Here is a 20,776-nt window from a genome sequence, read left to right on the forward strand (position 1 = left end):
GAGTGATGTAGTTACATAGGACTGCATGTTGGATGAGGCTGAGGGGAGAGAGTGATGTAGTTACATGGGACTGCATCTTGGATGATGCTGAGGGGAGAGAGTGATGTAGTTACATAGGACTGCATGTTGGATGAGGCTGAGGGGAGAGAGTGATGTAGTTACATGGGACTGCATGTTGGATGAGGCTGAGGGGAGAGAGTGATGTAGTTACATGGGACTGCATGTTCAATGAGGCTGAGGGGAGAGAGTGATGTAGTTACATGGGACTGCACATTGGATGAGGCTGAGGGGAGCGAGTGATGTAGTTACATGGGGCTGCATGTTGGATGAGGCTGAGGGGAGAGAGTGATGTAGTTACATGGGACTGCATGTTGGATGAGGCTGAGGGGAGAGAGTGATGTAGTTACATGGGACTGCATGTTGGATGAGGCTGAGGGGAGAGAGTGATGTAGTTACATGGGACTGCACGTTGGATGAGGCTGAGGGGAGAGAGTGATGTAGTTACATGGGACTGCACATTGGATGAGGCTGAGGGGAGCGAGTGATGTAGTTACATGGGACTGCATGTTGGATGAGGCTGAGGGGAGAGAGTGATGTAGTTACATGGGGCTGCATGTTGGATGAGGCTGAGGGGAGAGAGTAATGCAGTTACATGGGACTGCATGTTGGATGAGGCTGAAAAGAGAGTGATGTTTTACATGGGACTGCATGTTGGATGAGGCTGAGGGGAGAGAGTAATGCATTTACATGGGACTGCATGTTGGATGAGGCTGAGGGGAGAGTGTGATGTAGTTACATGGGACTGCATGTTGGATGAGGCTGAGGGGAGAGAGTGATGTAGTTACATAGGACTGCATGTTGGATGAGGCTGAGGGGAGAGAGTGATGTAGTTACATGGGACTGCATCTTGGATGAGGCTGAGGGGAGAGAGTGATGTAGTTACATAGGACTGCATGTTGGATGAGGCTGAGGGGAGAGAGTGATGTAGTTACATGGGACTGCATGTTGGATGAGGCTGAGGGGAGAGAGTGATGTAGTTACATGGGACTGCATGTTGGATGAGGCTGAGGGGAGAGAGTGATGTAGTTACATGGGACTGCATGTTGGATGAGGCTGAGGGGAGAGAGTGATGTAGTTACATGGGGCTGCATGTTGGATGAGGCTGAGGGGAGAGAGTGATGTAGTTACATGGGACTGCATGTTCAATGAGGCTGAGGGGAGAGAGTGATGTAGTTACATGGGACTGCACGTTGGATGAGGGAAGGAGTAATGTAGTTACATGGGACTGCATGTTGGATGAGGCTGAGGGGAGAGAGTGATGTAGTTACATGGGACTGCATGTTGGATGAGGCTGAGGGGAGAGAGTGATGTAGTTACATGGGGCTGCATGTTGGATGAGGCTGAGGGGAGAGAGTGATGTAGTTACATGGGGCTGCATGTTGGATGAGGCTGAGGGGAGAGAGTGATGTAGTTACATGGGACTGCATGTTCAATGAGGCTGAGGGGAGAGAGTGATGTAGTTACATGGGACTGCACATTGGATGAGGCTGAGGGGAGCGAGTGATGTAGTTACATGGGACTGCACGTTGGATGAGGGAAGGAGTAATGTAGTTACATGGGACTGCATGTTGGATGAGGCTGAGGGGAGAGAGTGATGTAGTTACATGGGACTGCATGTTGGATGAGGCTGAGGGGAGAGAGTGATGTAGTTACATGGGAGTGCATGTTGGATGAGGCTGAGGGGAGAGAGTGATGTAGTTACATGGGACTGCATGTTGGATGAGGGAAGGAGTAATGTAGTTACATGGGACTGCATGTTGGATGAGGCTGAGGGGAGAGAGTGATGTAGTTACATGGGACTGCATGTTGGATGAGGCCGAGGGGAGAGAGTAATGCAGTTACATGGGACTGCATGTTGGATGAGGCTGAGGGGAGAGAGTGATGTAGTTACATGGGGCTGCATGTTGGATGAGGCTGAGGGGAGAGAGTGATGTAGTTACATGGGACTGCATGTTGGATGAGGCTGAGGGGAGAGAGTAATGCCGTTACATGGGACTGCATGTTGGATGAGGCTGAGGGGAGAGAGTGATGTAGTTACATGGGACTGCATCTTGGATGATGCTGAGGGGAGAGAGTGATGTAGTTACATAGGACTGCATGTTGGATGAGGCTGAGGGGAGAGAGTAAAGTAGTTACATGGGACTGCATGTTGGATGAGGCTGAGGGGAGACAGTAATGCAGTTACATGGGACTGCATGTTGGATGAGGCTGAGGGGAGAGAGTAATGTAGTTACATGGGACTGCATGTTGGATGAGGCTGAGGGGAGAGAGTGATGTAGTTACATGGGACTGCATGTTGGATGAGGGAAGGAGTAATGTAGTTACATGGGACTGCATGTTGGATGAGGCTGAGAGGAGAGAGTGATGTAGTTACATGGGACTGCATGTTGGATGAGGCTGAGGGGAGAGAGTAAAGTAGTTACATGGGACTGCATGTTGGATGAGGCTGAGGGGAGAGAGTAATGCAGTTACATGGGACTGCATGTTGGATGAGGCTGAGGGGAGAGAGTGATGTAGTTACATGGGCTGCATGTTGGATGAGGCTGAGGGGAGAGAGTGATGTAGTTACATGGGACTGCATGTTGGATGAGGCCGAGGGGAGAGAGTAATGCAGTTACATGGGACTGCATGTTGGATGAGGCTGAGGGGAGAGAGTGATGTAGTTACATGGGGCTGCATGTTGGATGAGGCTGAGGGGAGAGAGTGATGTAGTTACATGGGACTGCATGTTGGATGAGGCTGAGGGGAGAGAGTAATGCAGTTACATGGGACTGCATGTTGGATGAGGCTGAAAAGAGAGTGATGTTTTACATGGGACTGCATGTTGGATGAGGCTGAGGGGAGAGAGTGATGTAGTTACATGGGACTGCATGTTGGATGAGGCTGAGGGGAGAGAGTGATGTAGTTACATGGGACTGCACATTGGATGAGGCTGAGGGGAGCGAGTGATGTAGTTACATGGGACTGCATGTTGGATGAGGCTGAGGGGAGCGAGTGATGTAGTTACATGGGACTGCATGTTGGATGAGGCTGAGGGGAGAGAGTAATGTAGTTACATGGGACTGCATGTTGGATGAGGCTGACGGGAGAGTGTGATGTAGTTACATGGGGCTGCATGTTGGATGAGGCTGAGGGGAGAGAGTAATGTAGTTACATGGGACTGCATGTTGGATGAGGCTGAGGGGAGATTGTGATGTAGTTACATGGGGCTGCATGTTGGATGAGGCTGAGGGGAGAGAGTGATGTAGTTACATGGGACTGCATGTTGGATGAGGGAAGGAGTAATGTAGTTACATGGGACTGCATGTTGGATGAGGCTGAGGGGAGATTGTGATGTAGTTACATGGGACTGCATGTTGGATGAGGCTGAGGGGAGAGAGTGATGTAGTTACATGGGACTGCATGTTGGATGAGGCTGAGGGGAGAGAGTGATGTAGTTACATGGGACTGCATGTTGGATGAGGCTGAGGGGAGAGAGTAATGCAGTTACATGGGACTGCATGTTGGATGAGGCTGAGGGGAGAGAGTGATGTAGTTACATGGGACTGCATGTTGGATGAGGCTGAGGGGAGAGAGTGATGTAGTTACATGGGGCTGCATGTTGGATGAGGCTGAGGGGAGAGAGTGATGTAGTTACATGGGACTGCATGTTGGATGAGTCTGAGGGGAGAGAGTAATGCAGTTACATGGGACTGCATGTTGGATGAGGCTGAAAAGAGAGTGATGTTTTACATGGGACTGTATCCTGGAGGCTCTGGGGGATTCGATTGATATTTAGGGTGGTATAGGAGTCTGTTGGCATGGAGGAAGACAGGGTCCTTTGGGTGTTCCTGGCATTTAAGGGGGTGCAGGAGATCTTTGGGGGTACTGCTGGCATCTATGCTCAGCAGTGCCCCCCGCCACAGTATTATAGTATTACATGCCCAGCAGTGTCCTCCCCCCCCAAACAGGATTATATGCCCATCAGCAGTGACGTCAGTACCGGGGTAGCGGCTGCCACAGGGCCTGGGACATTAGGGGCCTGGCGATACCCGCTACCCCTGCCTTTTTTTTCTTTTTTTAATAGGCTGTTACCGGCAGGGGCTGGGATCGGTAAGTGACACCGCGGGGCCCCCAAGCACTATTTTATACTATTTTCAGAACCCCAAGTATAATGATCGGAGGCCCCGGAAAGGTAAGAGAACATAATAAACATCACACAACTAGGCCCGGGTCATGTGACGTCCGTACGTCATTAAAGGTGGCCGACGCCACCGAAGACTGCAGCGGAGCGGGTGATAAGTAAGTTACAGTGGTTTTTATGTTTGTATCACCCTTGGTCTCCGTTTATTATACTCTGGGGTCTGAAAAGACACCAGAGTATAATAATTGTTCATGGGTGGCCATTATGGGGCATAATACTGTGTGCAGGGGCCACTATGGGACATAATATTGTGTGCAGGGGCCACTATGGGGGATAATACTGTGTGCAGGGGCCACTATGGGGTATAATACTGTGTGCAGGGGCCACTATGGGACATTATACTGTGTGCAGGGGCCACTATGGGGTATAATACTGTGTGCAGGGGCCACTATGGGGGATAATACTGTGTGCAGGGGTCACTATGGGACATAATACTGTGTGCAGGGGCCACTATGGGGGTTAATACTGTGTGCAGGGGCCACTATGGGACATTATACTGTGTGCAGGGGCCACTATGGGACATGATACTGTGTGCAGGGGTCACTATGGGACATAATACTGTGTGCAGGGGCCTCTATGGGACATAATACTGTGTGCAGGGGCCACTATGGGACATAATACTGTGTGCAGGGGCCACTATGGGGGATAATACTGTGTGCAGGGGCCACTATGGGACATAATACTGTGTGCAGGGGCCACTATGGGACATAATACTGTGTGCAGGGGCCACTATGGGACATAATACTGTGTGCAGGGGCCACTATGGGACATAATACTGTGTGCAGGAGCCACTATGGGACATAATACTGTGTGCAGGGGCCACTATGGGGAATAATACTGTGTGTAGGGGCCACTATGGGACATAATACTGTGTGCGGGGGTCACTATGGGACATAATACTGTGTGCAGGAGCCACTATGGGACATAATACTGTGTGCAGGGGCCACTATGGGGAATAATACTGTGTGTAGGGGCCACTATGGGACATAATACTGTGTGCAGGGGCCACTATGGGGAATAATACTGTGTGCAGGGGCCACTATGGGACATAATACTGTGTGCAGGGGCCACTATGGGGAATAATACTGTGTGCAGGGGCCACTATGGGGAATAATACTGTGTGCAGGGGCCACTATGGGACATAATACTGTGTGCAGGGACCACTATGGGACATAATACTGTGTGCAGGGGCCACTATGGGGTATAATACTGTGTGCAGGAGCCACTATCAAAGCTTCTTTATTCTGAAAAAGTTGCAAAACATAAAACAAAACATTTCTACATATTTGTCCCCATAATCGCAGCGACATCATCATAAAGGGAAAACATTATTTATGTCACATGGTAAATGGTGAAATTGTTGTTACATTTAATAAAAGTTCATCAATAAATTCCATCTATCCTGAAATGTTACTACTAAAAAAATACAACCCGCACAAAAAACTAAGCCCTCATACAGCGACATTAAAGGAAAACCGCTCAGTCCTAAAGGTCCAAACTAGAGGTGTCCTGCAGGTTATAGACTGATGGCTCATGTATCGGGGGGTCATCAATATCAGATCAGCGGGGTCTGACTCCTCACACAGCCAGGAGGATAAAATAATGCCGCTGTAAAAGAGTCAAGATTTCTAGTTCTAGTTTCTTCTGGATCTGAATTGAGCAGTTCATGTAAGAAAACCTCCGAGTGTATCTGAAGGAAAGCAGTTCTGTAAAGAAGAGACGATGAAGATTCCTGGAAGGCGACTCTGGGTGTAGTAATGGCTGGTAAATATACAGTTAGGGTCAGAAATATTTGGACAGTGACACAAGTTTTGTTATTTTAGCTGTTTACTAAAACATGTTCAGAAATACAATTATATATATATTATGGGCTGAAAGTGCACACTCCCAGCTGCAATATGAGAGTTTCCACATCCAAATCGGAGAAAGGGTTTAGGAATCATAGCTCTGTAATGCATAGCCTTCTCTTTTTCAAGGGACTAAAAGTAATTGGACAATGGACTCTAAGGGCGCAATTAACTCTGAAGGCGTCTCCCTCGTAAACCTGTAATCAATGAAGTAGTTAAAAGGTCTGGGGTTGATTCCAGGTGTGTGGTTTTGCATTTGGAAGCTGTTGCTGTGACCAGACAACATGCGGTCAAAGGAACTCTCAATTGAGCTGAAGCAGAACATCCTGAGGCTGAAAAAAAAGAAAAAATCCATCAGAGAGATAGCAGACATGCTTGGAGTAGCAAAATCAACAGTCGGGTACATTCTAAGAAAAAAGGAATTGACTGGTGAGTTTGGAAACTCAAAAAGGCCTGGGCGTCCACGGATGACAACAGTGGTGGATGATCGCCGCATACTTTCTTTGGTCAAGAAGAACCCGTTCACAACATCAACTGAAGTCCAGAACACTGTCAGTGAAGTAGGTGTATCTGTCTCTAAGTCAACAGTAAAGAGAAGACTCCATGAAAGTAAATACAAAGGGTTCACATCTAGATGCAAACCATTCATCAATTCCAAAAATAGACAGGCCAGAGTTACATTTGCTGAAAAACACCTCAAGAAGCCAGCTCAGTTCTGGAAAAGTATTCTATGGACAGATGAGACAAAGATCAACCTGTACCAGAATGATGGGAAGAAAAAAGTTTGGAGAAGAAAGGGAACGGCACATGATCCAAGGCACAGCACATCCTCTGTAAAACATGGTGGAGGCAACGTGATGGCATGGGCATGCATGGCTTTCAATGGCGGCACTGGCTCACTTGTGTTTATTGATGACATAACAGCAGACAAGAGTAGCCGGATGAATTCTGAAGTGTACCGGGATATACTTTCAGCCCAGATTAAGTTGATCGGACGGCGCTTCATAGTACAGATGGACAATGACCCCAAGCATACAGCCAAAGCTACCCAGGAGTTCATGAGTGCAAAAAAGTGGAACATTCTGCAATGGCCAAGTCAATCACCAGATCTTAACCCAATTGAGCATGCATTTCACTTGCTCAAATCCAGACTTAAAGAGGACCTTTCACCATATCCGGGCACATGCAGTGTTATATACTGCTGGAAAGCTGACAGTGCACTGAATTCAGCGCACTGTCGGCTTTCCCGATCTGTGCCCGGTGTGAAGAGCTTACGGCCCGGTACCGTAGCTCTTCTATGGTCAGAAGGGCGTTTCTGACCATTAGCCAGAGACGTCCTTCTGCCTCGCGGCGCCAATCGCGCTGTGCTGTGGAGCCGGGAGGAACGCCCCCTCCCTCTGCTCACACAGCTTGTCCGTAGACGAGTATTATCAGGAGAGGGAGGGGGCGTTCCTCCCGGCTCCACAGCACAGCGCGATGGGCGCCGCGAGGCAGAAGGACGTCTCTGGCTAATGGTCAGAAACACCCTTCTGACTGTAAAGCGCTACGGTACCGGGACCGATAGCGCTTTACAGCGGGCACAGATCGAGAAAGCCGACAGTGCGCTGAATTCAGCGCACTGTCAGCTTTCTGGCAGTATATGACACTGCATGTGCCCGGATATAGTGAAAGGTCCTCTTTAAGGCGGAAAGACCCACAAACAAGCAAGACCTGAAGGCTGCGGCTGTAAAGGCCTGGCAAAGCATTAAGAAGGAGGAAACCCAGCGTTTGGTGATGTCCATGGGTTCCAGACTTAAGGCAGTGATTGCCTCCTAAGGATTCGCAACAAAATATTGAAAATAAAAATATTTTGTTTGGGTTATGTTTTTGTCCAATTACTTTTGAGCTCCTAAAATGTGGAGTGTTTGTAAAGAAATGTCTACAATTCCTACATTTTCTATCAGATATTTTTGTTCAACCCTTCAAATTAAACGTTACAATCTGCACTTGAATTCTGTTGTAGAGGTTTCATTTCAAAACCAATGTGGTGGCATGCAGAGCCCAACTCGCGATAATTGTGTCACTGTCCAAATATTTCTGGCCCTAACTGTACTTTATATCAGGGTCACATAGTTCATGATACCTATGTACAGAAATACCGCAGTGACATCTTACTGGTTACACTTTACTGGGGAATTGTTCTTGTTTTGTGACTTCTCTCATGTCTCTTAAGGTTGCTTTGTATGATAAAACATTTCCCACATTCTGAGCATGAATATGGCTTCTCTCCTGTGTGAGTTCTTAGATTATCTATAACATTTAATTTTCTGACAAAAATTTTCCCACATTGAGGACATGGAAATCATCTTTCAATTCTTTCACACAGGGAAAGATTAGATGTCATGGTTAAATTCAGAATTCACAAGTAGCAACAATTTCCCCCAGTCTACGTCCAGGTCTTGTGGTGCCAATCTGCAATTCTCTTCTACTTCATATCCGGGGGATGTCTATGGAGCTGCTCATCCAGTCACCACCTGCAAAATGAAAGAGAATTTGTTCCAGATAAAACAATTAATATTATAGATGTAATAAGTCTATTAGATGTATAAAATCTGCAGCAAAATAGACACAAAACTAACATATGAGATTTTCTTTTCCTTCCTTATACACAATGTCAGGATCAAGTGATGAGAAATCTAACAATCTACTGAATCTATTTCTGTCTGATAAAATTTGGATTCGTACATTGTGTAAAAGAGTCTGTGACGTCTCCACCAGGTCATTAAAGGGGTTATGCCAGGAAAAGTATTATTATACCTGAGTGGTGGGGGGCGGACTGCTAAGACCCCCAACAACACCATGGTGCTTTCCCTTCTGTTGAGCATTCAGCCCCCACTGCTGTTTAAGTGCTGGGGCCCGCCCCCAGTGCTGCGAGAGAACTCATTTGCACACAGACAAAAACCGGCATTTCTACCGAATGGTGGCGGAGGCAAAGACATCTAAAGTTAGGAGAAGAATAGCCTTTCTTAAGGCTATTCCTACGTGTTAGTGAGAAAAAATATGATTTTAATGGTAGAATCCCTTTGGCTTCAGGTACTATCTTTATGCTCATGACACCCAATTATACGCATCTTCCTGTGACATCACCCCTGCACTCGTACAGAACACCAGTCTCTCTGCTGTCTCTAATATCATGTCCTCGCTCTATCTGAAACTAAATCTCTCTAAGACTGAACTACTACTGTTTCCACCATCTAACAGATCTGTCCCTGATATATCCATTGCAGTCTCAGGCCTTACTATAACTCCTAGGCAGTAGGCCCGCTGCCTCGGGGTCATGTGTGACGCAGACCTTTCCTTCACCCCTCATATTGAATCACTCGCACGTTCATGTCACCTCCACCTCAAAAACATCTCCAGAATACGCCCTTTCCTTACCAGAGATACACTAAAGACACTTATTGTCTCTCTGATTCATTCTCGCCTTGACTACTGTAACTCCTTACTAATCCGTCTTCCCCTCACTAAACTCTCTCCTCTACAATCTATTCTGAATGCAGCGGCCAGGCTCATCTATCAGGCTAGACGCTACAGCGATGCCTCCGGTCTGTGCCGGTCACTACAGCGAGCCCTCCGGTCTGTGCCGGTCACTACAGCGAGGCCTCCGGTCTGTGCCGGTCACTACAGCGAGGCCTCCGGTCTGCGCCGGTCACTACAGCGAGGCCTCCGGTCTGCGCCGGCCACTACAGCGAGGCCTCCGGTCTGCGCCGGCCACTACAGCGAGGCCTCCGGTCTGCGCCGGCCACTACAGCGAGGCCTCCGGTCTTCGCCGGTCACTACAGCGAGTCCTCCGGTCTGCGCCGGTCACTACAGCGAGGCCTCCGGTCTGCGCCGGTCACTACAGCGAGGCCTCCGGTCTGCGCCGGTCACTACAGCGAGGCCTCCGGTCTGCGCCGGTCACTACAGCGAGGCCTCCGGTCTGCGCCGGTCACTACAGCGAGGCCTCCGGTCTGCGCCGGTCACTACAGCGAGGCCTCCGGTCTGCGCCGGTCACTACAGCGAGGCCTCCGGTCTGCGCCGGTCACTACAGCGAGGCCTCCGGTCTGCGCCGGTCACTACAGCGAGGCCTCCGGTCTGCGCCGGTCACTACAGCGAGGCCTCCGGTCTGTGCCGGTCACTACACTGGCTGCTTATTCATTATAGAATAAAATATAAAGTTCTCCCCCTCCCCCACAAGGCTCTCCATAATGCCGCACCTCCCTACATCTCCTCCCTCATCTCTGTCTACCGCCCAACCCGTGCTCTCCGCTCACTCAATGACCTAACACTTCCATCCTCTATTATCAGAACCTCCCCCGCTCGTATACAAGACTTCTCCCGAGCTGCACCACTTCTCTGGAATGCTCTACCCCGGACAATAAGATTAACTCCCAATTTCTAGTTTCAAGCGCAAACTAAAGACACATCTTATCAGACCGGCCGATCACATGTCCTAATGTAACCCCTTCTGTACTATAATCAGAATTCCCAAAATCTAACCCTCCTCTGTCCCCACTCCCACATTACCCCACATGATATGATGTCATCTCAGGATAACGTTATATGTCCAGGCTCCATCCACATGTTACAGGACACGACTGGTGACGGCTCATAAAGTCTTATGTTTGTGTAATGACAGTCACCTCTATTACAGAATTGTCTGACCCCTGTATAAGCAATGCCGCCCCTGCTACCTCTTGTGTCACCCCCTCTACCTCATAGATTGTAAGCTCTTGTGAGCAGGGCCCTCAGTCCTATTGTGTAAAACGACTTTCTTTGTAATGTATCTTTCTGTATCTGAACCCTACAACTTGTACACCGCTGTGGAATATGTTGGCGCTATAGAAATAAACTGTATTATTATTATTATGATTCAAGCCAAACACTCCCTCATGAAATAAGTTCTGTCGGGGACATCAGTGGGTCCTTGTCACAGAGGATGTTGCAGAGCTCCAAATTAATTAATTAATTAACAGGCCTGGAGAATTCACACACAGTCACGCACTGCTCGTGGTGTATCAAGTGTAATTCTGATTTATTGTTACAGAAAGGTAGTATTTATACAGACAAAAGCAGGTTGGACTTATAACATTTCAGGATTGGATGTGGAGTGCTGACTAATTACACTTCAACAGGAAACTACCCCCCTACAGTCACTGTATACAGTATGTGTATATCAAGGCTCAGAAGGTAATTACACATCAAAGACTTTTGTGTCACTTCTTGGATCTAACTTCCAGTCTTTCTACAGACATCCTGTTTTACACACTCTTGACACAAAGGTGCAGCCCTAAAGCTGATCAGATTCATGAGGATTCATTAGCATTCCATTTCCTTATTACCTAGAGAAGAAAAGGGTTTTCCTCCTTTGACCCCCATAACATCTCCATGTTAATTAGTCTAACCACTTCCTTTTTAGACAAGACTACATATCTTTGCTAGAGAAAGATGGATGACAAATACAAGATAGAAGATATGATTCTAACAGTTCCAACTAAATACCCACAATGGACCCTGTGGAGTCCGTCATGTGACAGGTCCTGCTCCAAATATCAAGGGGTGAAGGGAATCTGGCACACACAGCACCACTGGCAGCCGTATCCAAAGGCTCCATTCCCACGGAGTAACGCGCCGCTCATTGTGATACGTGTCAGATTGCGGCACTTCAAAACAGATCCCATTGATTTCAATGAGTGCCGGCATACCTGCGCTGCACAGTGAAGTGTAAGCCCCCTCCTCCTGTATACACCTCCATGTAAGCCCCCTCCTCCTGTATACACCCCCATGTAAGCCCCCTCCTCCTGTATACACCTCCATGTAAGCCCCCTCCTGCTGTATACACCTCCATGTAAGTCCTCTCCTCCTGTATACAGTCCCATGTAAGCCCTCTCCTCCTGTATACAGTCCCATGTAAGCCCTCTCCCCCTGTATACAGTCCCATGTAAGCCCTCTCCCCCTGTATACACCCCCATGTAAGCCCTCTCCTCCTGTATACACCCCATGTAAGCCCTCTCCTCCTGTATACACCCCCATGTAAGCCCTCTCCTCCTGTATACAGTCCCATGAAAGCCCTCTCCTCCTGTATACACCCCCATGTAAGCCCTCTCCTCCTGTATACAGCCCCATGTAAGTCCTCTCCTCCTGTATACACCCCATGTAAGCCCTCTCCTGCTGTATACACCCCATGTAAGTCCTCTCCTCCTGTATACACCCCATGTAAGTCCTCTCCTCCTGTATACACCCAATGTAAGCCCTCTCCTCCTGTATACACCCAATGTAAGCCCCCTCCTCCTGTATACACCCCATGTAAGCCCTCTCCTCCTGTATACACCTCCATGTAAGCCCTCTCCTCCTGTATACACCTCCATGTAAGCCCCCTCCTCCTGTATACAGTCCCATGTAAGCCCTCTCCTCCTGTATACACCCCCATGTAAGCCCTCTCCTCCTGTATACACCCCCATGTAAGCCCTCTCCTCCTGTATACACCCCCATGTAAGCCCTCTCCTCCTGTATACACCCCCATGTAAGCCCTCTCCTCCTGTATACACCTCCATGTAAGCCCTCTCCTCCTGTATACACCCCCATGTAAGCCCTCTCCTCCTGTATACACCTCCATGTAAGCCCTCTCCTCCTGTATACACCCCCATGTAAGCCCTCTCCTCCTGTATACACCCCCATGTAAGCCCTCTCCTCCTGTATACAGCCCCATGTAAGCCCTCTCCTCCTGTATACACCCCCATGTAAGCCCTCTCCTCCTGTATACACCCCCATGTAAGCCCTCTCCTCCTGTATACACCTCCATGTAAGCCCTCTCCTCCTGTATACAGTCCCATGTAAGCCCTCTCCTCCTGTATACACCCCCATGTAAGCCCTCTCCTCCTGTATACACCCCCATGTAAGCCCTCTCCTCCTGTATACACCCCCATGTAAGCCCTCTCCTCCTGTATACACCTCCATGTAAGCCCTCTCCTCCTGTATACACCCCCATGTAAGCCCTCTCCTCCTGTATACGGCCCCATGTAAGCCCTCTCCTCCTGTATACGGCCCCATGTAAGCCCTCTCCTCCTGTATACACCCCCATGTAAGCCCTCTCCTCCTGTATACACCCCCATGTAAGCCCTCTCCTCCTGTATACACCTCCATGTAAGCCCCCTCCTCCTGTATACAGTCCCATGTAAGCCCTCTCCTCCTGTATACAGCCCCATGTAAGCCCTCTCCTCCTGTATACACCCCCATGTAAGCCCTCTCCTCCTGTATACAGCTCCATGTAAGACCCCCCTCCCTCCTGTATACAGTCCTATATGAGCATACCTCCCAACTTTTGAAGAACCGAAAGAGGGACAAAATGTGCGGCGCGCTACGCGCGCCACGGCAAATTTAGCCCCACCCACTTTTGTGTTGACTCCGCCCACTCGTTAATTTTTCATGTGCCCGCACACAGTATAATCCTCCTACAGTCACCCGTAAATTATATGTCCCCCCTCTATCTCTCCCCCAGTTTCATATACACCCTTCATCTGCCCCCAGTTTCATGTCCCTCTTCCATCTCTGCCCCCAGATTCATGTCCCCCATCTCTGCCCCAATGTCATGCCGTCCTCTCTTTCATCTGCCCCCAGATTCACGTTCCACCTTCACATTAAACTTACCTTCTCCTCCGCTCCCTCGCCGCTCTCTGCCCGCCGACACATGCGGCTGAAGGAAGGAGCTGACACAGGTCAGCTCCTCGCTTCGCCGCTGCCCGCCTCTGTCCCTGACATATGCGGCTGAAGCTGCTCGCGTGCTCGCTTCGCCGCTGCGTCTCTCTCTCGCTGACACATGCGGCTGAAGCGAGGAGCTGACCTGTGTCAGCTCCTCGCTTCACTGCTGCCACCGGCTCCTGGCTTGTACATCGCGTCTACAAGCCAGGAGCCGGCGGCAGCAGTGAAGCGAGGAGCTGACACAGGTCAGCTCCTCGCTTCAGCCGCATGTGTCAGCGAGAGAGAGACGCAGCGGCGAAGCGAGCACGCGAGCAGCTTCAGCCGCATGTGTCAGGGAGAGAGGCGGGCAGCGGCGAAGCGAGGAGCTGACCTGTGTCAGCTCCTTCCTTCAGCCGCATGTGTGTTCAACTCAGATCTGCGTCCTCTGGACGCAGATCTGAGTTTAAATCGGGACATACCTCCCTCCAACCGGGACCGCGGGACATGTCACCCAAATCGGGACTGTCCCGCGGAAATCGGGACGGTTGGGAGGTATGTATGAGACCCCTCCCTCCTCCTGTATACAGACTCCTCCTCCTACTGTCTGAGCTTTCGGTTCCAGGGCTCCGCCCCTTCCGGTGACACGCCGGGTCACATGACTAGTGATGAGGAGGACGTGTGTGAGGTAGAGAGTGTCCTGCCCTGAAGAGTGAGGGGGTAAGTGAGGAGAGGAGGTGACCGGGAGCCCCGACACAATATGGGGGAGACCTGGGGGGGAGAGAGAGAGAGGACTACAACTCCCAGCAGGCTGCACATTACTTCTGGGTTCAGGACATGGATTATTATTAGTGTGAATTACGTCCTGTCGCTTCTTCTTTTTCTCAGATTTTTCCTCTTTCTCATTAACCCCTTCCTGGCGCAGTATTTTCGGTCTCCCCCCCGTCACCTCTCTTCTCTCTTCTCCTTCTCCCTCCTGTTGATCCCATTTCCTATTCCCTACAATGTTCCGGATAATATCGCTGCCGCCGCCGCGCCGGGATCTGACCGCTTCTGTCCTTACGGCGCCCACCGTGTGGTAAATACGAGACATGACCAGTTCTCGGTCTCAGGACGAGCTCGCTGATAAGAATTCTTATAGTTTTTTATGTTTTTTTAGCTTTTGATAATCTTCGGTGTAACGTGACGTCTCTCGGTCGGGCCGTATTCACACACTTCTGACTTCTACACAAGGCAGGAGGGGAAAGAGAAGCAAAAAAAAATAAATAGATTTTGATATTTTTGCTTTTTGTCCCTTGTTGGGGTGTGTTCACATGGAGTTTTGTGGATTTTGCCGTGGACTCCGCCTGTAATAAAGATTCCCATTCACGTCATTGCTGGTTTTCCTCGCGCTAGCGCTCCTATATTGCGGTGGATTCCGCGTCTGAGTCAGCGGCTCGAGCCGCGCTCCTGTATAGGCCCATTCATTCATCTCCGCCGTGTGAACTGGCCCTTAGGGTGCTCAGTGTATGGGATTCCCTTCGAGGGATTGAACCTGAGATCAGGAGCTCGCTGATACCTTAGACTACAATACTTCTAGGCTGCAGTTTCTGGTGAAATCCCGGCGTTACTATTGAGCCGCACACCAGGGACACATCATTATTAATACGGCACTTCAGAAGGCTCCTGTATGACTATATGGCGGCACAATCACAGCCCATCCAGTGATCAGATAGAGTGACCTGAACCTCTCAGGGGTCGTGGTTATGACCTTGTACTGCCGGGGTCTCTGCCTAGTCCATGATAGAAGATGGAAATGTTTAACCCTTTCTATGATACTGACTCTGTGACTGGTTAGGTCTGACATTGGGCTACCGACCAGTACTGGACTACAACACCCAGCATCTAACAGTATTCACAATTCATACCATCATGAAGACCTGCAACTGGTCTCAGGGCCCCAAACCTTGTGTCAGGTTTTATTACGGCAGAGCCAAACCTCCAACTGCAACAGCCTGAATCCTACACAAATGGCCGACAGACAAAACAGCCAGTGAGGAATACTATGAAAGTAAATATGTAACAGGACGAACATTGTCCCTATTATATATCCTGTAAGTCCCCTCCATTATATATTCGGAGTAGTCATTTATTATTCCCAGACGGGACCTTACCCTCGTCCTCCTTGTTCTCCCTCAGGTTCCTCAGGTACAGGACGATGGTCCTCTCCATCAGTGACCCACCAGGGATGGCCGAGGCCAGAAACCACATGTCTACCAGGATATTAGAGCTGGCCCTGGAGATCATCTCCTTGATCACTGGAGAGGTGAGAGTCTCACATGACATCACTCTTATCTCTAGGAATAAACCAGGGACATGACTGGACAGGTGAAGGATTCTTAGACTCTCTGTAGTGACCTGTAGTGTCTCACCATACACAGGATTGCACAGTAGTGAAGAAGTCGTCTGGTGAGTGTGTGACACCCCGTGTGTCAGGAGGATGGAGCAGGACCCCGAGCCCCATCACCGAGCCTCCACCTCATTCACTGAGACATGAGCAGAAGATCCTAGAACTTACCAGCAGGATCACTGAGCTGCTGAGCGGAGAGGTGAGCGCTGCTGGGAATGCTGGGACATTATACAAGAACACCAAGGGAGGGCTCTGGGGATGACTGTGTCATTGTGTTGTCAGGTTCCTATAAGGTGTCAGGATGTCACTGTCTATTTCTCCATGGAGGAGTGGGAGTATTTAGAAGGACACAAGGATCTGTACAAGGAGGTGATGATGGAGGATCAGCAGCCCCTCACATCAGCAGGTAAGAGGAGACCTTCCTGATAGAGGAGACCAGGTATGAGGGTCACCTAGACTCCCCCATCATCTGCTCATCACATATAGACAATGTATTCAGTCACTGTGTATATTTCCTATAGATGGAGCCAGTCCGAGAAATCCACCAGAGAGATGTCCCCGTCCTCCATATTCCCAGGATTGTCCAGAGGATCCAGAGCTGAATGTCCCACTGGATTCTCAGGTAGATGAAGCTGAGATGTCTGTAAATCCTCTATAGATTGATGCCATGAAGCTTTCTACTACACGTCTCAGCAGCAGTGGAGTGTCCGCTCTATTGGATGATATTGTTGGCTGTGCTCGGTCCTGGCTACAAATGGTTTCTGGTTCCATAATAGATTGTGGTGAACTTCCACCTGTTTGGACATCAACGTTTGGAGACTGAAAGTTAAAAATTAAAATGGGGACAGTGGAAGGGGATTAAGGCCTTTTAAGGACCAGATGTGTCTTTTTCATTATGCTCTGACACATAAAGCCATAGAATCTTTTGTTGGAACTTAGGAAAGTCCCATTTCCAGAAGTGGTGAGAGGCTTCTTTACTGTCAAGGAATATAACCACTGGAGTCCAGGGCACAGACGCCCGTTCCAGGGTAGACTCCGATCCTGTCTGATCACCACATCAGGTCATTCAGGTGCTTTTAGGGCAAATTGTATTCATGGCTTCCCAGGGTTTTTCATTTTCACCTGGATATAAAATAATCTCGGGAGCTTCTTATTTTTTTTCTCAGGTCCTTCATTTTGGATCTTTCCAGGAAAGTGATGACAGTAGAGCGACGAGTGGCCTGGAGATCCCCATATCAGTGTCAGAGACTGGTAAGAGCCTTTCATCCATCTTGTGTTTCCTTCTTCCCTTATACATTACAGACTGAGTTTACATAAATCCGTCTCCCTGCTTTCCAATGGAGGAGATGTATACGGCGCAGATACCTGCTGAGCTTTCTCTGGTTTCCTCCTCCAGTCAGTCGGATCAGTCGATATCCACATGTTGTTTTACTAGAAGGCTCAGGGGGAGATTATAGGAGATTTTCTCTTCTCAGACATTACACAACATATAGTGACTGTGGATTTCTATGTTAAGAAATATGTAAAGTGCAGTGGGGGGGAGCCAGATTTACATATTTTTAAAAACATATTTTCAAAGAAACTGGTGTATCTGTTTGACAATGTAAAGGTCTGATGTGCTCAGCATTATGTCCTTTAGAATTCACTGTGACGGTTTTGTTCTCGAGTTTCTTGATGACTCCCAAACTATAGATATTAAGTATTTAGTAACCAGATTGTCTGAGGTAGCACATCCTAGAAAACTGCTGCATCTTCAGAAAAGACTTGAAGAAACAGGTTTGGATTATGGAGGATGTTTAGCCTTCAGGTCATTGGCAGAAGGGTGAGGGTGGGAGACATTGGTGCAGGGACTGACACAGGGTAGAGGGAATGGTGTAGTGGCTGGAGAGAACCATAACCCTGGCTACTGTACCAAATGGTACCAAAAGCCAAATGGTTTGTCCAGTTGAAGGTGTGAAAATCTACTGAGCCCTGAGGAACCCCAACAGCAAGTTAGGATAGGGGGTAGGGCGCTGGCAAATGAATGAGAGAGGTAAGAATAAGACCCAGTGAGAGCGTTGTCTTTGTGACCAATAGTGTAGAGCAGGTAGGGGCGAACCTGCCGCTTTCGCCGCCCGAGGCGAACTACAGAAAGCCACCCCCCTTCCCCCCTGGAGGAGGGGGCGTGGTGGAGTGGGCGTGGCAATGTACAGGGGCGGGGCTTAGCACCGTTCGCCAGCAGAGAGCAGCGCTGCTCCAGTGGCCTCCCCAAACCACCGCTCGGTGCTAAGCCAGTCCAGGACAGCTTGTCCTAGACTGGCTTAGGTAACCAAAAATGCCGCCCTCCCTGAGGCCCTGGCATAGTGCCGCCTGAAGCGCTCGCTTCAGGTCGCCTCATGGGAGGTGCGGCGCTGAGAGCAGGGGTCCTCAAACTTTTTAAACAGTGGGCCGGAGGCAGAGCAGGTCGCACAGATATTGGGAGCGGTGCCCTCCAATAGGTAAAGTGAAGTGCGCTCCATGGCCTGGCCAAGCTCCCCAGGAACTTCATTATAAATGCACGCCTGCCGGCGTTGTTGGCGGGGCCAGACAGAAGTGCTTGGCGGGCCGCAGTTTGAGGACCCCTGGTGTAGAGTGTCGTGCTGAGGAGTTGGTGGTTCATGGTGTTATATAATTCAGCGAGATTCGGAGGAATAACTAATAGTTAGGAGTAATTACCATTAGATGTGGCTGTAAGGAGGTCATTGGAGAAGGTTGTCAGGGCAGTTTCAGTTTCTTTCAGGGGTCAAAAGAGAGTTGGCAGAGAAATAGCAGTTTTGGTGAAAGTATATCAAGTATTCCAAGAGTTGAGCGATGGGACGGGGTCAATTGAAGAGTATAATAAGGTTAGGAAATGTTTGGGTTTTTTGTTTGACAGTAGAAGAAAGAGGTATTTACTAAAATATTCAACAGATATGGAGAAAGACAGGTCTATGTATGAGATGATAGGGTCACCAATGGAACGTCCTAGCACATGACATTAGCGCAGCTGTCAGGGGGACAATTCATTCCTGCCTTTTTGTGTATATCTGCACAGGCCGTGTATATTAGATGACTGGTTCTCACCTCACCATTGTGGCTGTAGTGCAACTTGTTCTGCTCATTAATATCAGTTTCATTCCCAGGTCAATATGAGATAAGTAACTACCATGGACATCCCATGTTACCTCCCTGTCATGAAGGAGAAGAGGATCCTCCACAAACCGGCCAAGGCACAACCGGACAAAAGAAATCTAATCTTTCTAGCCATAGGAAGATTCACAGAGCTGGTCGTCCATTTACATGTACAGAACGTGGGAAATCTTATAGTTGTAAAGTTGCTCTTTTTAAGCATCAGAGAATTCACACAGGAGAGAAGCCATATTCATGCCCAGATTGTGGGAAATGTTTTAGCAACAAATCAGGCCTAGATAAATATTGCAGAATTCACACAGGAGAGAAGCCATTTGCGTGTTCAAAGTGTGGGAAAAGTTTTAAAAAGAAATCGCAACTTGAGTATCATGAGAGAAGTCACACAGGGGAGAAGCCATATGCATGCTCAGAATGTGGGAAATGTTTTACCCAGAAATCAATTCTGAACAAACATTGCATAATTCACACAGGAGAGATGCCATTTGTATGTTCAGAGTGTGGGAAATGTTGTAGAAAGAAAGTGCATCTTGAGTATCATGAGAGAACTCACACAGGGGAGAAGCCATATGCATGTTCAGAATGTGGGAAATGTTTTACGCAGAAATCCGGTCTGGACAAACATTGCAGAACTCACACAGGAGAGAAGCCATTTGTATGTTCAGAGTGTGGAAAATGTTTTAGGCAGAAATCCGGTCTGGATGTACATTGGAGATCTCACACGGGGGAGAGGCCGTTTTCATGCACAGAATGTGGGAAAATGTTTAGTGAGAAATCGAAACTGTACAGCCATTGGAGAGTTCACACAGGGGAGAAGCCATTTGTATGTTCACAATGTGGAAGATGTTTTGGAAGTAAAGATTCTATGGAGCGCCACCAGAGAACTCACACGGGGGAGAAGTCATTTTCATGCTCAGAATGCGGGAAATGTTTTAAGCTGAAATCGAGTCTGGAGAAACATTGGGGAGTTCACACAGGGGAGAAGCCTTTTATATGTTCATAATTGACTTAAACGCTGTTACGACGAGCGTAAACAAACACTTTTTGTGGAAGAGATACCTTCGTCTTCTGTTAGAAAAGTAAACAAACAAGAGGTAAGAAAGCTTCCATGTTGTTGTTTTTTTTTTGTTTTTTTTCTTACAATACAGTGAATTCTGACAGAAGGGGCTCTATTGGTGTTTAAAGGGGTTGTCCCATCACAAGGACCCTATCTATACTGCTAGTTTAAGACTTTTTCTAAATACATTGCTTTATCAAAACTGCTTTGTTTGGCCGCTATCTTAATTTATTCACTTCATTGTTTACACTACGTTTCCATGACCACGGGGCCCAAGCTGAGCTGCCTGCTCACAGGGGGAGGGAGGGGCTGAGTGCTGTGTATGTCAGCAGACAAGCTCCTCAGATAGGGGAAGGGGGGAGGTGAGAGCTTCAGGATTTCTGAGCTCTTATCTCCTGCTCTGC

At 48.7% G+C, this 20,776-nt stretch overlaps 2 protein-coding genes across 2 annotated transcripts in view; one reads left to right on the plus strand and one right to left on the minus strand.

Annotated features, from left to right (window-relative positions):
- Window positions 1-14,875, minus strand: part of LOC142194231 (uncharacterized) — a 126,662-nt gene extending 111,787 nt beyond the window's left edge. Inside the window, exons 1-2 of the mRNA XM_075263246.1 lie at window positions 14,605-14,875; window positions 8,284-8,379 (exon numbers count right to left, since the gene is read on the minus strand). Coding sequence (XP_075119347.1) covers window positions 8,284-8,379; window positions 14,605-14,875 — 367 coding nt within the window. The remainder of the gene's footprint in view (window positions 1-8,283; window positions 8,380-14,604) is intronic.
- Window positions 14,876-15,693: 818 nt separating this feature from the next.
- Window positions 15,694-20,337, plus strand: LOC142194233 (uncharacterized). The gene is made up of 7 exons (XM_075263248.1): window positions 15,694-15,737; window positions 15,961-16,087; window positions 16,203-16,370; window positions 16,454-16,577; window positions 16,693-16,793; window positions 17,338-17,422; window positions 19,312-20,337. The coding sequence occupies exons 1-7, from the start codon at window positions 15,694-15,696 to the stop codon at window positions 20,316-20,318; spliced, it is 1,656 nt and encodes a 551-aa protein (XP_075119349.1). The 3' UTR covers window positions 20,319-20,337.
- Window positions 20,338-20,776: the final 439 nt, after the last annotated feature.

Source organism: Leptodactylus fuscus, chromosome 2 (genome assembly GCF_031893055.1).
Source record: "Leptodactylus fuscus isolate aLepFus1 chromosome 2, aLepFus1.hap2, whole genome shotgun sequence".
NCBI lineage: Eukaryota > Metazoa > Chordata > Amphibia > Anura > Leptodactylidae > Leptodactylus > Leptodactylus fuscus.

Bases quoted from the DNA above. Each gene is read 5' to 3' on its own strand.
- LOC142194233 (XM_075263248.1), top strand. From the start codon at position 15,694: ATGAAGACCTGCAACTGGTCTCAGGGCCCCAAACCTTGTGTCAG. The intron at 15,738-15,960 runs GTTTTATTACGG...GTTCTCCCTCAG, and splicing joins GGCCCCAAACCTTGTGTCAG to GTTCCTCAGGTACAGGACGA. The intron at 16,371-16,453 runs GTGAGCGCTGCT...TTGTGTTGTCAG, and splicing joins CTGAGCTGCTGAGCGGAGAG to GTTCCTATAAGGTGTCAGGA.